This window comes from Manacus vitellinus, unplaced genomic scaffold (genome assembly GCF_001715985.3).
Source record: "Manacus vitellinus isolate BGI_N305 unplaced genomic scaffold, ASM171598v3 scaffold_16_pilon, whole genome shotgun sequence".
In the NCBI taxonomy this organism is placed as follows: Eukaryota; Metazoa; Chordata; class Aves; order Passeriformes; family Pipridae; genus Manacus; species Manacus vitellinus.
Genome location: NW_021939189.1, coordinates 16,759,979 through 16,776,704, shown reverse-complemented (window position 1 = coordinate 16,776,704; position 16,726 = coordinate 16,759,979). Strand labels below are relative to the sequence as shown.

Sequence of the window (16,726 nt, the reverse complement as noted above, 5' to 3'; positions counted from 1 at the left end):
GGGGTCTTGTTTTTCAACAATTTAATCTCTCGGTACAAAGTGTTTCTCAACCTTCTGTGAGTTTCTGCAACTCCTTCTCCACATCTTCCACGAAGGCTGGGAAGTGCTGGTCCATGAGGCAGAGGCGGATGAAGGGCCCCAGCTCGTGTGCAGGCCACACCACCTGCCTGTAGGCCTGGGGCAGCTCGGGCCTCCTCCTCAGCACGGACTGGGGAAGGAACAAAACCAGAGTGGTGTCACTGCCCTCGGACACAGCAGGTCCCTGACAACACACGGACATCCGAGTGTTCCTCTGACACTGGATAAGGATGGATCTGCCCCGTTCGTGCTGTTGGAACACCTTGATCAGGTAGGATTGCTGTATGCTGGTTTTACTCTGATGCCCAGCTCTGATCCCAGTGTGGTTTTTACACAGTGTCAAATTTTACTGCGGTTACTTAAATTGGAAATTTAAACTGGAAATGCCAGTTTCCTGGGCAGTGTGGCTTCCTGGTGAATATCCATTCTGTGTAAGAGCAGTGGATCCACACTGCCACGTGAATTGTGTAGGGATAACAAGTGTGCACTTCTGAGCTCTTAATTTAGCAAAATGTCTTGTAGAAGTAAATTGTGGGGCTTTTGAAATGTTAAAACATCCTTTTTGTCCCTGTTTAACCACCTCCCTCAGCTTTTTCCTCTGGTGGTGGGAGAACTCTGGGCATTTTATCCCTGGTCAGTGTAAATAAAATGAGTGGCAGCAGAGTGGAAGATGCAGGACATGGGCTGTGGAAGCCCTGGCTGCCTCCAGCATCCACAGGCAATGCCTGGAGAAAGGCACAGCCTAATGGAACCAACTGTGTTTAAGGGATGACAGATCCATCTAATAGGGAGCTTGGGAATTGTCCCTTGTAGCACTGATGCAAAGAACATGGATCACTCCCTGCCTGTGGCAGGGGGCTGGAATGAGATGGACTGTAAGGTCCCTTCCAACCCAAAGCAGTCTGGGATTCTGTGATCACCCCATGACTATGGAAAGACCCAGAGAAACGACTGCAAAAGCACGAGTTGGAAAGAGTAGAGTTCTCTGCTAATTCCATCTCCTGCACTAGTCCAAATTCCCAGTAAAGGAGAACAGTTTGTTTCCAGTTATTTACTTTGGGAGCTGTTTATTAAATATTGGATCTGCTGCAGGTCAGGGATGAGAAGGCTCCAGTGCCTAAAGGGGCTCCAAGAGAGCTGGAGAGGGACTTTGGACAAGGGCCTGGAGAGAAAAGATGAGGGGGAATGGCTTCCCACTGCCAGAGGGCAGGGTTAGATGGGATACTGGGAGGAAATTCTTCCCTGTGAGAGTGGGGAGGCCCTGGCACAGGTGACCCAGAGCTGTGGCTGCCCCATCCCTGGAAGTGTCCAAGGCCAGGTTGGATGGGGCTTGGAACAACCTGGGATAGTGGAAGGTGCCCTGCCCATGGCAGGGGGTGGAACTGGATGGGCTTTAAGGTCCCTTCCCACCCAAATCATGTTTCTGTGATTGGTATTTTCAGATTCCAGCTCTGTCTGCAGAAGTAATTTCTGCAGTCAAACCAGTGCCAAAGCCATTCACTGGGATGTTGCCTCTGGGTATTTATTTGCTCTCAGTGTGTCATTTGTTCCTATGCAAATGGAGTAATTACACCACCAAATACCTGGGTTTGCATCATTACACAGACCCTGTGTTTTGCTGCTGTGGATGATGGCATCCTGATGTTCAGGGAAGACATTTACCAGATGTTTATGGAATCTGAGTTCATTCTCTCTCTGTGCCTGACAGATTCAGCTGAAGGATCTAAATATTAAGACTTTTATGTTTTTACCTGTGCTAGCTGTGCTACAGATCTTCTTTCTCCAAGGCTTGTGCAGGAATCTTGTAGAGACTCATCTGGCTAGAAAATATCAAATGCAAATAAGGGCTTGTTACCAAGCAGAGTGTGGGAATGTGCAAGAGGGAAGTAGTTCCATTTTTAGAGCTGAGGGGAAGGGAATGTGCTCAGCTACCTTATGCAGTAAAAAGGCATCTTTTTATGGAACCTGCATGCACATCTGCTCAAGTTTTTAAAAATGAAAGATACAACAATTTAACTACAGGCCCATTATTTCATGTCTGAGCTAAGTTTTAAACTACTTCCTAGAAGTAACTTAAAAAATCTCTGCATGAATGATCACAGGAGCATGCTGCTTCCTTCCCATGGGTCTACACACTCAAGAGAGCAGATATTTAAGAAGAAACTTTCTGCCTTTTTCATTTACCTCAGAGCTTTGTCTTGGAGAGGGGAAACATTCTGTTCCTAGAGCTCAAACTGTTCCTACAGCTCAAACTGTTCCTACAGCTCAAACTGTTCCTACAGCTCACACTGTACATCTGCAGTTGCAGCAATCACTACCACTGCAATCCAGGAGTAGGTGAACACAAAAAGGAGACACAATACAGGGTTCCTTAATGGCTCTGCTCATTTTTTTACCCTGTACAATTAATTTGCAAATCTGCCAGGTGGGTGCCAACTCATCTCTCATGTAGATGGTCTCACAGTTGCAAGAAACTCGTCCTTTCCAGCTGCAGCACTAACAGCTGGTTATCCTTCTGTGTGTTCTGACTTACCCCGTGCTCGGTGTCCATGCCCTGGTTGTCCTGGCTGTGGTCCAGCTGCTGGCTCTGCTCCTCAGCCCCCTGCACGGGGACGTACTCAGACAGTTTGTGGACACAACTGCAGCAGTGGCCCAGCATATCCTCCTTGGAATTCCCCCCAAACTGCACGCGGAACATGCGGCACTCGTTCTGCTGGGAAACCAGAGGGGAAGGAAGTTAACTGTGAAAGCCCTCAAACTACTCTGATTTAATGAAATCCCTGCTTGTTAAAGATGGGAAGAAGGTGGTAGATTCTTGGGTCACTGCACCAACTTAAAAAACAAACAAGTTTTCCCTGCTGTATTTTCATTTTTTTCCCCAGCAGCTGAACCAGAAGACTGTGATTCCCAATTTGAAAGTCAGGTAAAAATATGCAAGAAAAGGATAAGTAAGAGATGCAGGGCCACCTGTCACTAATTAAAGGTGCAGCCACATGAACAAACCTTGCCATGACAACAGTTTTTACACACAGAGCAGGAAATGAGTTTTATTGTTGCTGCAAGTAGTATCCTGTAAGGACAGGCCAACTCAACAGTTTTCTGTGACAAAAAAATGACATGACACTACAGTAAGAAGTTAACTCTGAAATTTGAACTAGAAATTCTGGGAATGGTATGTTCCAGTTAGGATTTGTTCCTGATGCATCAAACCCAGCCCTTCCTACCCACCTGGTCTACCTCTGTGTAGCTAAACCTGAGTATTGTTTGGCTTTCACCTGAATGTTCCTTGAACAGAAGCCAACACGTTGAATGGGAGTGCAAGAAATTCCAGTGCATTGCTTTAAACAGTGAATGAAAGAAACCCAGACAGCTCTGACCCCTCAGTATAGGTTGTCAGGCTGTACTATAATATTTTTAAGTGTCTGAGGTCCAGCAAACTGCCCTGAAATGGGGATGGCAGAGTCTGTTGTGTGTGATAAGCTTGGCCCTGAGCTGATGTAAGGCAGATGGATATTGAATGTTTAGGGAGTGAATTAATGGGACTTCCCATTTGATCTTGAAATTTCCCATTTAAAAGTTAAACTCCTAGAAAAGCAGCAAGTTTTCCTTGGGCCAGCCTGGCTTACTTGAGTGTTCATCCTTCTGAGGTTTCAACATCCAGTCCATGTTTTGGCACCTGGACACGCTGCCAGGCTGAGGGTACTGAGTGTGGGGACAGCTCTCAGTGTAAGGATTTCTGTCTCAGCCACGAGCCAGCTCTTCCTGACAGCCTCCCTGTTTACATGCCTGTTATTTTAAGATGTCTGTATCACATAAAATGATTTTTAGGGCGGTGTAAGCATAAAACCTTGTCTCGGTGCCTTTTCAAGGGAAAAATGTCCCACTAATGTGAAGTGTAGCCCTTGTTTTACCAGTGCCTGGTTGTATTTGCTCTGATTAACTCAGATGTGACTGCAGAGCTGCACATAGCCAAGACCTGATCTGTGGGATGCCAGACAGGTGAGTTCTCATTAAAAATGACAGAAAGGGAATTTAACTTGAATTCCTTTTAGAGACTTTTGAAGACCACTTGTTTTAGTTACCCTTTTTTGACTCTGAAAATTAAACATTCTTCCTTCCTGGGAAGAGAGCTGAGATGATGTCACAGTTTAGCATAACCTGAGTACTGGGCAGTCACACCTGAACCTAAAGCTGATGTCTTAAAGAACCCTGAGGTCACGTGAATCACCCAGTCTGCACTTCTTCCATGCTGGGGTGGGGGGCTGAGCTCAATGAAAACAATTTGCAGTGAAATTACTTATTGCAAGAATATTAAGAACTTTCACCTTGCTCCTCCTCTTTATATGAGAGGCTCCAGCCTCATTCTGCTAAGAGTCCACAGTGCCCTACTGAAATCATATTTCCTAAGTAATGAGTAAATTCCACTATAAAAGCAGTATTAACGACTTAGTAAAAACAAGGAGTACAAGATAAATCCAAAATTTATCAGAAAGATGAGCACAGAAGCTTCATACACTGACAGCATTAAAGGCATAGCTTCAGCTACAACTTGGGACATGAAGTGCATGGTAGAACCACTGCAGTGCCACTAAATCCAGTCTGCCATGGGAATTTGTGGTAAGTAAACATTTAGGTGCACCAAATTTATTTCAGCCTATGTTAACAGTCCCCCTTGCCTGAAGTGCCCCTCAGAGGTTTGTGATGTGGAGTGACTGTGATGTTTTGTGTTCCTGGAGAGATGCAGCAGGATCCCTGTGCTGGGGGACTGGGTCTGTCAGTGGGAAAGGGAACACCCTTCTGGTTCATCAGCACCAATTCCTGCCCCAGGGTGAGACTTGTCTGCAGTGACAGGCCATGTTTTATAACAAGCTGACAAAAATCACAGCACAAAGGTGTTTCAGGCACAAGCCATGAATTTAAAACAGTAAGATACTTCAGGAGTAAGTATCAGAGTTCACCTAAGAACCAAAAAAAATAAGATTTTTCCATAAATTGGTAACAAGTGCTGTTTGATTATTTAAAGGTGAACCAATCACTTACTGTGAGATCTGAGGAGAAGACCAGAAACCTCCACATCCCTTTTGTTGCCTTGAGTACCAAATACCTGAACCACCAACCTACTGCTACTGTGCCAGGGGCTGCAAAATGGCTAAATAACTGCTTGTTTGGATAGTTTGTTTGCCAAAGTGAAGCCTGACTCATGGAAGAAATTCACTTCATCTTTTTGGTTGTTAGCCATGGCAGATGGATTGTGTAATAAGTAACAGTCCAGCTGTTTTAGCAGCTAACTCTCAGAGAACAGGCTAAAAACCCTGAACACTAGCACTTACAAAAGACACAAGATTACTTGATCCATTGTTTAGCATCTAGAGTAAAAAAAAAATATTTTGATTTATATACATGATTTACAACTTCTGGTTAAATTTAGCCAATTTTAAGAAATTTCCTCCAGAAAATCAGAAGTGTTTCAGGGGCTATTAGACGTGTTCAAAGCAGCTCAACTCACCTTTGCCTGTGCCCGGAGCAGCAGGCAGTCTGCTCTCCTCACTATCTTGAGCCACTTGTGGGAATCAATCAATGAAAAGCCCTCCTGAAATAAAGCAGGACACAAAACACTTGCACAGCAAATATGCAACGCTTGGCAGTACACGCTTCAGCTACGTGATGTAATTAAATCCCTAATGAAGATTAGTCACTGTGTTCGTGCGATTTCTGTATCTGTCAAACAACTGCCAATGTGGAATTTTCACCACTCCAGGGATTAAATCCGCAGCTCCAGTAACACCACCATGTCAAGGTATGTTCTAATTTCCATTTCTGTTTTATATTTGGGCATGTTATCAAAGCCTCGATGAAGTGCAGGATAAAGCAGCTGCAGTCAGAGCTGAAGTTGCCTGGCAGGGCAGCAGAGGGCAGGAGAAGCCGGGGAATGGGACAGCACCTGCTCTATCCAGGGAGGCCTTTGCTCCAGATGGCACTCAGGGAAACAAGCAACAGCTGTGATAATTAGATAAAGATGTTTTTATACTCCAGTTGCATTACAGTCAGTCTCTTCAAACTAGATGGACTGCTCAGCAACCTGTGAGAACACCCCAGGAAGGTGGAAAAGTCACAGAACAACTGCAAGGCTGTGGACTGTGTCTCCCCAGGCACTCTGAGCCCTTAGTTAGCAAAGTCCAGGGTCAAAAATAAACAATTAACAAACCTAAGGGCAGGGAGGAAATCAGGCACCTGTTTTATATGAATTCATAGTGCTTTCAATGACCATGGCTTGGGTACAGGCTGCTTTCCGAGGGGCCCTAAGGGGCAAAACCCACAGGTCCTGTCCATCCTGGACCACCAGCAGTGTGCCACAGCCACTGTCCATCTCAGGCTGGAAAACCACCTGCCATTCTATTTTGGTACAGGAATCACCTCAGTGATTCTGCTCCTTTACTCTGCTGGCACTGGCTTTATAACCTCATGCAGCAACTGCATGTAGGTTTTTAACTGCACTTTTACAGTCTAAAAAGCAGTGAAGTGCTGAACCAAAGGCAAACTGGACCCCCTCACCTGCCATGAGAGACTCCAGAATGTCTGACAGCAGGTAAGTATCATTCCCAAAAGATGTGGGGTCAGAGGGAGGAAAGTATTGCCCTGAGCACAGCAGAAGCAGGTGCTGACAGCAGGTGAGATGGGCCAGTCTCTTGCAGTGTGTCTGTCTGTACTGAACACTCCAGTGCCTTAAGGTGGGAATTGCCAAGGTGTGAAAGGCCTCAAGGTCAAAGCAAAAGGAAGAATTCCCTCTGTGAGCCATGGGAAGAAGTGGAACCAGGCCCCCAAATTCTACTGTCCCGTTCCTTCCCTAGGCCAGTCTAACTTACGGCCACTTGTGCTCGCTCTGTCCAAGCAGTTTCTGTTTGGGAGACTCACCAACTGTGTTTATTTAAATATAGCTGTTCCCCTATTCAGTCTGGTTTTATAGTGTTTTTCCTTTTACTAGACATGAAGGTTGGACAAATGTTGTCTCCTTTAAATAATAACTGTTTTTAAAGAAATCATAAAAGGCAGCCACTGTTTAACTTTCCTACCAGCTGTTTTATTGACGTTTCCCAGGTTCTCCTTTTATGTGTCCTGTTTCTGAGGTAAAACAAGCTGGGAAAAAACAGCATTTGGAATTTTTATTTACATACTCCTGATTATTCAACTCCAACCCCAAAATCTGATTTAACTAAAATTTAAGTTTCATTAACTGAAGAACAAAGCAGAAAGTATTTTCTTTTCTCTTGCACCTTGGGTTGTTTGTAAATTGCCAAGCAGAAATAAATAACTAAGAATAGCTAAATAAAATTTAAAAACTCAGTGCAGCCCTTGAGCAACGCAACAGACCTGATCTTGCATGTGCAAGCTGCCTGAAAAAGCAGAGGGAAGGTTTCAGACAAACTCAGCTCTGCAGACTGAACTCCACTGTTAAATTGTTTACGTCAATAATTGTCATTAGTCAGGATCCTCCAAATTTTCTTCAGTTCTAAGCAGCAAATAAGGCAAATTTTGCACCATGTTAAGGTTTATTCTATTCCTCATGGCATTTCCATGTTACCTCAGTCAGCACAGATTATATCTGAGGCTGCCTGAATTACAGCAAAAAGATTCTTAACAATGACAATTCTCTTTGTCAACAACGAAATGGTTATGAATCATAGAATAGTTTGGGCTGGAAGGGACCTTAAAGCTCATCCAGTTCCACCCCCTGCCATGGCCAGGGACACTTTCCACTAGCCCAGGTTGCTCCAAGCCCTGTCCAACTTGGCCTTGGACACTTCCAGGGATGGGGCAGCCACAGCTTCTCTGGGCAGCCCGTGCCAGTGCATATGAATTCAGGTAAATGAGTTCAGAGCAACAAGAACAGAGAGCACAACAAACAAAGTGTCCCTGGTTCCACCACTGGAAGCTGGGAGGGTCTGTGCCACCAGCCGGGAGCTGGGCATGGGGCAGAGCCTGGGAACTGCGAGGCAATGCACTGAGTTCACTGTCCGTGTGTGCCTGCCCGGAGGTGCTGCCCTGAGTCGCTGTGTGCTCGGGACACGGCAGTGACACAGGGACAGCGGCAATCCCTGCGGATTGTGCTGCCCCCAGGCTGGCAGAGCAGGAACAGCGGCTCTGCTCCCTGCAGCACCCACTGCTGCTTCAGAGCTGGGCAGCAGCAAAGCCAGATGGCAGTGTAAGATTAATCAGAGTAGATTAAAAAGGCAGCCTAGAACTGGGCAGGGACATAAGAGCTCAGATGTTTATAACGTGAAGAGAAAAACGGCAGCACTTTTCTAAGTTTGATCTTTAATATTCAGTCAGGCACAAACCTCTCCTGTCATTCTCCACGACTGGACTTGTGAAAAAATGGTGGTAAAGGGAAACTGTTCCAAACATCTCTGACAAAAATCTGAGCTGCTCAGAGGGAGGACTCTGAGTGGAATTAAGCTGAAGCAGAAAACAAGATGTTTCCCAAATGTTTTGGAAGCAGGCAAGATGTGACCACACCTTCCAAGAGGCAGAGAAGCCAGTGATGCTGATCCTGCCTTACAGCCATCGGGTCCAGCATTGACTGGGAAATACTTTTGTTCTGACTTCACACTTCAGCACTGGGCAATGATCTGTGATCTGTTTTGGAAGGTACTACATGTTATTTATGTGTATTTTCTATTAGATCATCTGGAAACCCCGTGGTGCTAAGGAACACAGGAACATTTTTAGTTAGATTGCAACTCTATCTGAACTAAAAATTAATATATATTTAAGAAATGTTATTCACGTACCAGTTCAGCTAGGCAGGCTTGCATCAATTAGTTTGGCTTCACTCATTCACAAGGCAGATGTTTTCAAACAAAACTATGGGTAAACAACAGCTTAGGAGGAAAAACCTTTTTTTTTTTTTGATCACAAACATGATCTAATCTGCCCTTAAATTACAACCAATATTAAAGAAGACAAACAAAACCCAGACTGCCACAGCGAGACACATTCTCCAGTTTGGGCTGCCACTTCTAATGGGCTCATGAAATGCAAATACACCAGTCTGTTCTCTGGGTTCATAGTCAGAGTGAATGTAGGAGGTGTATGTTATGGATTAAGGACTCGATGGGTATCCCCCAGACTGGGAATGTGCATTTCCAAGAAATGATGAGTTCAGCATGAGATCAGAGGAGTTTATTGTGTTCATTACTGTCCCAGGGCACAGCTGCCAGAGTGGTGCCAGCTGGTAACTGAGGCAAGACGGCAGAAAAGCCAAAGGCCTCAGCACCATTCTGACACAGGCTGGGCAGCACCACAGGACACAATTCCCTGGAAAACAGAGCAATCTGCTTCCAAAGTTTCCAGGGAGGCACCTATGACAGTCCCTTAATCTGTTCCTTTCCCAAGGTAATCTACCAGGACACAAGTGGGCAGCAAAACTAGCACAGAACTGCTGACAGTGCCCTGGCAGGGAGAAAGCAGAGATTTAGTAAAGCACTTTTGTGGGGAAGGGTTCGAAGCTCTGCTGGTCTGAGCACCCCACCTGCAACCTCCTGCAACCTGCTCAGAACAGGCAGGGCTGGGTTAAACCCCTGGCATCCTCCCCAGGGGGGAGGCACTGCCAGAACTGTGCTCCCCACACCCAGGGCTCAGGCACTGCCAGAAATCCCTGCAGAAGGAGCATTCACTGCTGAGGGTTCAGGGGTCATTTCTTAAGCTCAAATACCAACGTTTTTGAGCTCTAATATTCAAGGTATTGTAATTTAACATTCACACTGAATAACAGTGCCTAATTTGGCAACAAAGGAATGGTAGTATTATTTCAGGTATCTCCACTGTGTGGTTCTAAACATAACAGAACAAAAATACTGTAGTTGTGAAGACTGTTAATAACCATTATCTCAAAAGACAGTAAAAACAAAGATGTGGGAGCAGGCAGTCTGGAAAAGCTTGTAAATTATGTTCATGCATTATACAGAACACTAAAAAATAACCAAAACTGAGATTCTTTCAGAAAACAAGCAAAACTGGAGAACATGTTTACAGGTGAGTGCTTTTATGGTGATCACTTTAATAGGGATTCATTTATTAACAGGTTATTATAAGAAATGAAACTGTGCCTATTTGAAATTTGACACAGAGATTCTAAATCAAATACCTGCATGTATCTGAAAAATAGCAATTTTTAATTCATTGCCTTCCCAAAAAAAGAGTTGCTGTTTTACACTTTCTTCTATAATAACAAGTTTTCTATTTTAAAAAATGAAAATTCTTCATTAGTGACTGCAGAATGAAATAGTAATTCCAGCTGAAAGATAAAACTTGTGAAAATTAAACTTGGAACATAATTTCATTCTCACCTTCAGTATTACCTTGTAACACACCTGGAAAAGTACAAATTTTCCTCACTTGTATCTTTTCCCAAGATCTAAATAAGGCCAAATACATTAGGTTTTATTTCTGCAGTATGAGCTGTCTCAAAAAGCAAGTCAAGAGCAGAAGAGCTAACACAACCAAAAAAAATAAATATCCCCAAATAAGAGAACCTGCAAAGTGAGGGAAGCAGAAAGTTGTCCCTGCAAAAATTTCCAAGCCCAACAACCAAGGCAGCCAGCCAGGAGAAAGGAATAAAGGGGATGCTAAGCTCTGCATTATCTTTTTGTGTGCAATTTTTTTACCTTTAATCTCTTAGAATCTTAAATCTTGCTGTTAAGCTCGTTTGATTGTGGAAAAGAACAGGAGGGTTGAACTCATTAAACAGAGTGCTCCATGTGTACAGGAAATGGGAAATGCAGGACACACCAGCCACCCCTGAGGGGACTCAGGAACCACAAGTCTTTGGCCAAAGTGCAGGAGCACGGGCTTCATTGCTAGCAAGAGTTCCCCCAGATGGGTACAAACTACATCCCCTGAAGGAGTGAGTAGCAAAGACAAGCCCCTAACTCAGGACAGACCTTGATATGTCAATAGTGAGAACCTGATTTGTTGGTTTTTTTCCTCTAAGCTACACTTGAGAACAGTGACACTTGTCCAGGGACACAGAGAGGGGAGCAGGATGCCCATGGGTTTACCTGGCTAAAGCTCTTCAGGGCATCCTGTGAATTTTTTCTTTAATTCATGATGCAGAATTCATGTCCCTAGATCAAGAGCATACATTAAACTAACTCTACAGAGTAAATACACTTAAAAAGCTATTCTAATAGCTGGGTTTAGAGGAACTGGGGCAAGAGAAAAGATCATAAGCCTTTTACATCAAACATAAACAGGAAGCTAACTCAGGATACTCAGCTTGTCCAAAACAATCCCGTCAACAGCACATGTTGAAATGAACAAAGTAAAACTGAAATTCTGAACTACAACTGTGGTACTAAATAAGTCAACAAAGCTAAGATTCCTGCTACTCTTCCAAGTAGCAATCATGAGACCTTTAATAAAAGAACAGCCTCCTGTAGCTCTGCAGTGTCCTACCACCAAGCAGCATCTGCAACCTGCTCACTCCCTGGGTTTCTGTCAAGTGTCCTCATTTGCTGCACAGGGACCAGCTCTGCCCAAGGCACTGTTGTGAATATCAGCTCAAAAATTTGGTGCCTGAGTTTCAGGCACTGCAAAGAGCATCAGGAACATGAGAATGTCTGTTGAATGCTTGCCTAATTAATGAGTTAGAATCTACTGTACCCTAAGCACTGGTAGCTTATTAGAAGTCATGAGGGGACCGGGAGGGCACTTAGGACATTTAGTCTACACTTCAAAAGATCAGGTCACAAATCAATTACTCTGGATTAATTTTATGCTATTAAGTAAGTCCTCTTCACAATTTCAATTTGTTTAATTTGTAGCATATTATGAATTCTAGCACCAGGAATAATTGCACTGAAAAAAAACCAAAATATAATTTTCACGATACGTTGATTCAAAGAGGGGAAAGGAAATAAGAGTTGTGGTAAAGAGAACGTGATGCATCCTGAGTGTGGCCAGAAATTAACAGAGATGCTGTTGAGATATTCCTGTAAAATTCCATTGTCTACAGCATGCAAGAATGAGGTTTTTCTGCCATCAAATATGCAGTCTGTTAGGCAACACTGCAGCAAAAACAGGTCCTAAAATACGTTACGTAATTTAATTCCAAATGAAGAACTTTGTTTAAAAAAAAACCACAACCCCCAAAACAAAGCAAAACACTCTTTAATTTGCATTACGCATCAGGGATTTTTATGTTCTGTGCTCTCGAGTTCCATTTACCCTCCTCTTCATTCCATTTGGCTGAGTGCAAGGAGCAGATCGTATTTTGAAAGGAAAACAGTTGTTTCTGTATTTATTAAAGTTGTTAGGATATGTGAGTATTTTATTGCTATTATATAAATATTGTTCTTAGAAACGATAATAAAAGAGCCATAGTTTCACTGGACTCTAAATAACTATGATTCTTTAATGAAAAGGTCTTCTTAACTCTCCTGCTCAAAGAAAACAAAAAGGACTAAGAGAATACATAAATACACCCATCATAGAGAAAATATTTTGATAGCAAGTTAGAAAAACTTGAAATTTGTTCCTAGCATAGATCATGTTAATCCAGCCATCAGTGAAATAGAAATTTCCTTTTCTACACAACTATTTCAGTTTTGTGCAAATGGAGTTGTAGTGAATGCTGTATGTAGGTGAAAAAGAAAAAATCCTTTTATTATTCACCCATGAAAATTTTACAAAAATACAGTAGTTATGCATGTTGAGAAGGAAATGGTGTTCCTCTGACACACATCTTGTGCCTCCCCATGTTCCTGTGCAGAGGTACAAAGCTAAGCTAATTGTTCTCCAGTTCCCTCAAACCCAGGAGCCTGTAGTACATCAAAAGGTCTGAAAAGTAGGGATTAGAAGACAGATCAAAAGACCAGACATCAACAACTTGAAGGATGCAGTTACTACATAGCAAGAAACAGCTGTGTAAGTACATCAGAGGGAATTTCAATGCCAGTGAGTAAGGCAGCACGAAGGTGTTGGAGAACACCTTGGCAATCCAAAGGGCAGTCAATAGTCAGTAGCCCAGGCCAGCAAGAGAAAACAGGAATACAAGTTAAATCATCCCAAGAGTTGCAACATTCCATCAAACTTGATACATTCCCTCTGGTGCAGAAATTTGTGCGTTATCCCCTGTGACAGAATGTCCACGATAATGGACCCCCAGTGAGCGGATCTGGTCTGTGACAGACTCCAGAACACGGGATGTACAAAGCCTGTTTAAATATTGTGACAGGTCTGTGACAGCTCCTGACAGCTGGAGACTAGAGGGAGACACAACCAGTGCCATTAACCATTGCTGATCATTTCCACAGCAGTAACAGCCTGAGCTGCAAGCTGGGTTTTTGTCATACGGCATCTCAATAAGGACTTTGCAAAATGCCCCATCCCTGGAAGTGTTTGAGGCCAGTCTGGACACAGCCTGGAACAACCTGGGCTAGTGGAAGGTGTCCCTGCCCATGGCAGGGGGTGGGATGAGATGAGCTTTAAGGTCCCTTCCAGCCCAAACCAGTCTGGGATTTTTTTGGTGGGTTTTTCAGCCACTCGAGTGTGTTTAAGAGGGAAAGTGGGAGGACTGCAACTCCTCCAACCTCTGAGAAATACACACAGGCATGTCTGCACCAGTGCCAGTTCAGTCCTGTATGCACAGAACACACCTCCACTATGATCCTAAATACAAGTGCACCCAAAGGAACTGACAGGTTGTAAAACCAAATTCCTATAACTTTGCTCTAACACTTAAGAAAATGCTGGTGTTTGCCTCAAGGTTGACATAGAAGCATTGCCAAAATAAATGTTAAAAAAAACAACCACCACCACCTTTTTTTTTTTTGTAAACTCTCAGTATCACATTTTGGTCACATTTACCAAGCCTGTCTGTTCCACCTCTCTTCTGCACTATGTGATAGCCACTGCAGTATCTCAGTGTCTCTTAGAAGCTGAAACAGTCCTGACAGATCCCAGAAGTTCCTCCTCTGGCATTTCATGCAAGGCAGCTGCCTGACAGCTTCACTAGCCACTAAACCCAAGAGCTGCAAGAAAGTGCTTTTCTCAGCCAAGTCTCTATAAAGCTTTTCTGATGCTTCATCCCTTCCAACAACACACTTTTATCTGCCCCCGTTACTTGCCAGATTCAGTCCTTGCCAAAACACAGTCTTTGAAGGGCTGCAGCTTTTGGTTGTGTCTGTTTGGTCTTTAATTAGTTATTGAAACTTACTTGTAGTTAGATTTTATGTGGTTATTTCAAGGACATTCAGAGTCATGGAAGACCCCAGTTACTAACAGTGACTGCCATGTGATTGGGACACTGGGAACAGGACCAGCCCCTGGAGAGGAGCATCCTGCACTGAACCATTCCAAGCAGAATTTGCTAAGAGATGGCAGCAATTCTCCTTTCTATCTACATTTTCAATACTCCATCCCTTTTTCTTACTCAACACAAATGCTAAAATACTTTCCATGTTCCATTTTTACCTTGTCCTCACGAAATATGAGCCAAATGCCATGTCTTGTATGAGGGCTCTCCAACCTGACAGCTTTCTGTTAGCTCATCCATTATCTATTCAACAGACCTAACACACTCACAGGCCAAAATATTCAAGGATATCCCTGGTTCTCCCCTTAGACTTAAATTTCTCTAAGTTTAAGACCTTTTAAGAGGCACAGTAAAACCTAATTTATAAGCTTATACACATTTAAAGCTGCAACACAGTCTCTTACACACTTTGTATTAAAAAGCCTTGTTATCTTCATGCTGCAGCATCTTTCAGTGGTTTGTAATAGCTTTCTAATATATTTATCAGTCAGTTCCTACTTGTTATCATCACTGAGTACTGGTGATATGCACTGAACACACTTAATTCCACCTTCCAGCAAGGCTTTCTCTGGTCATGAGCATAAAACCCACTCCTTTTAGACAGAGTTTTCCTTTTAACCTCTTTGGTGTCATTGTGAAGTCTTTAGTAGCTGGTTATGCTTAAGTAAGTACAGGATACAGGAAAATCAGCTGCCACAACCTTGTAGTTGTTATTTTGTCTCCAAAGATGTATCTTGTATGTTGGATCACATTATGCAACACAGAAAAAACCCTCTGCTAAACCAAATTGTCAAACCAAAATACTAACAGGTCAATGGCAATAAATTACCCGGAAATTATAGTTTTATTTATTACTTAACAATGTATTTTCCCTGTTTTCTTAGGCAGAAGAATCGCGAAAGACAACCATAAATTACCTGTCAACATCAGCAGCACTTACCCATTACCTCTTAACCTAGACTTTTAGAACCACAGAAAAAATGCTGTACCTCAGTATGAAATAATGCATTTAGCATTATTCTGATAAATCTGAAGAGAAAGCAAACATGAGAGTTACCACAAGCAAAACAAAATCGGCAGTTTCCGTTCAGTGGGACAGAAGGTGAAGCTGAGAAGGGAAATGAAGTTAATACTGATGGTGACGTGAAGGGAGAAACGTTCTTTGTGCATGAGAAACTCACCAGAACTGTTCGCCCTTGGGAAATAAAGAAATGGCCAGACACCACAATGGTGAGGACAAGAGAGCCTGACTCTTCATTTGATTCAAACACCTTTAAAAAGACAAAGAAAAACCCATCCCTGTAAGCACAGAATCTGTAATTGCCGTTTCTCGTGAAAAACAAAAGGTTTCAAAGGTCAGTGCAACTTGCCCTACGCTCCCGAGACAGGAGGCACGTTTAATGACTTTTTTACTAATTATACCTCGATACACAGATTTAACTACTTTAAATAACTCTCTGGAATCTTCCAACTTGATCTCTAGATTTTAATACCACAGGTCACTGCTGCATAAAAAAATAAAAATAAAAAAATGGGCTACTAGCCATTCTACCTCTGACCTGCTGATATTAATAATTCATGAAGCAAAACTTCTCCAGATTCCTGCATTAGCTCTGGACTTCGAAAAACACCCCTGAAAGGCCTCATATATTCCTGTTTGCGTCACAGCGGAGCCAGTTACCCCACACTGCCCCGCCGCCCCCCCCCGCACCTTCCATGAGGTGTTTGCCCCTACATCGTCACCCTCCCTCGCGGGAGGAGACGAAGGCCATAGGCTCAAAGCCACGGTCTGTGGCCGCTTGGCCGAGGAGGGAGGTTCGCGGCACTTGCCCGGGCCCAAGCGCTACGAAGACCGCTCAACGCCGCCGCGCCGCCGCCATCCCGCCAGTGAGGGGCTGAGGACCGCCGGCCCTAGAGCGGCAAGCCTGCAGGATGAGGGGGCCGGGAGCCCTGAGGGGCCGGATGGCCGACGGGGAGGCTGCGCGGGAACAGCGAGCAATAGGAGGAGGAGAGAGCCGCGTGGCGGGAGGTTGTTCGCCAATCACGACGAAGCGGCAGCGCGCGCCGACTAATCTGTCTGTTGGCGAGTGGGCCAGCAGCGCGAGTCGGTCGCTCCGCATCGCCCAGCGGGGCCCGCGCAGCTGCTTGTTCCTCGTTCTGTTCTCACTTCCCTTCCTACCTCCGAGACGGGAGCGCGGGCTACAGCCTCCCCCTTCTCCCACAGCCTGCGGCCGTGCCGATGTGGCGGGTCTGCCCGGCGGCGCCGAGGGGAGAGCGGAGCGCGAACCCCGCGGCGCGCGCGGCCGCCATTTTGTGGGGTGTGAGGGAGCGCGG

General features: G+C 44.3%; 1 protein-coding gene across 1 annotated transcript; it reads right to left on the bottom strand.

Moving 5' to 3' along the window:
- Window positions 1-32: 32 nt before the first annotated feature.
- On the bottom strand, window positions 33-16,272 carry REC114 (REC114 meiotic recombination protein). The gene is made up of 7 exons (XM_029958814.1): window positions 16,264-16,272; window positions 16,104-16,190; window positions 15,574-15,663; window positions 5,585-5,668; window positions 2,612-2,788; window positions 1,830-1,898; window positions 33-208 (listed from the first exon to the last, which is right to left on the bottom strand). Exons 1-7 carry the CDS (start codon window positions 16,270-16,272, stop codon window positions 47-49), a joined length of 678 nt encoding a protein of 225 aa, XP_029814674.1. The 3' UTR covers window positions 33-46.
- Window positions 16,273-16,726: the final 454 nt, after the last annotated feature.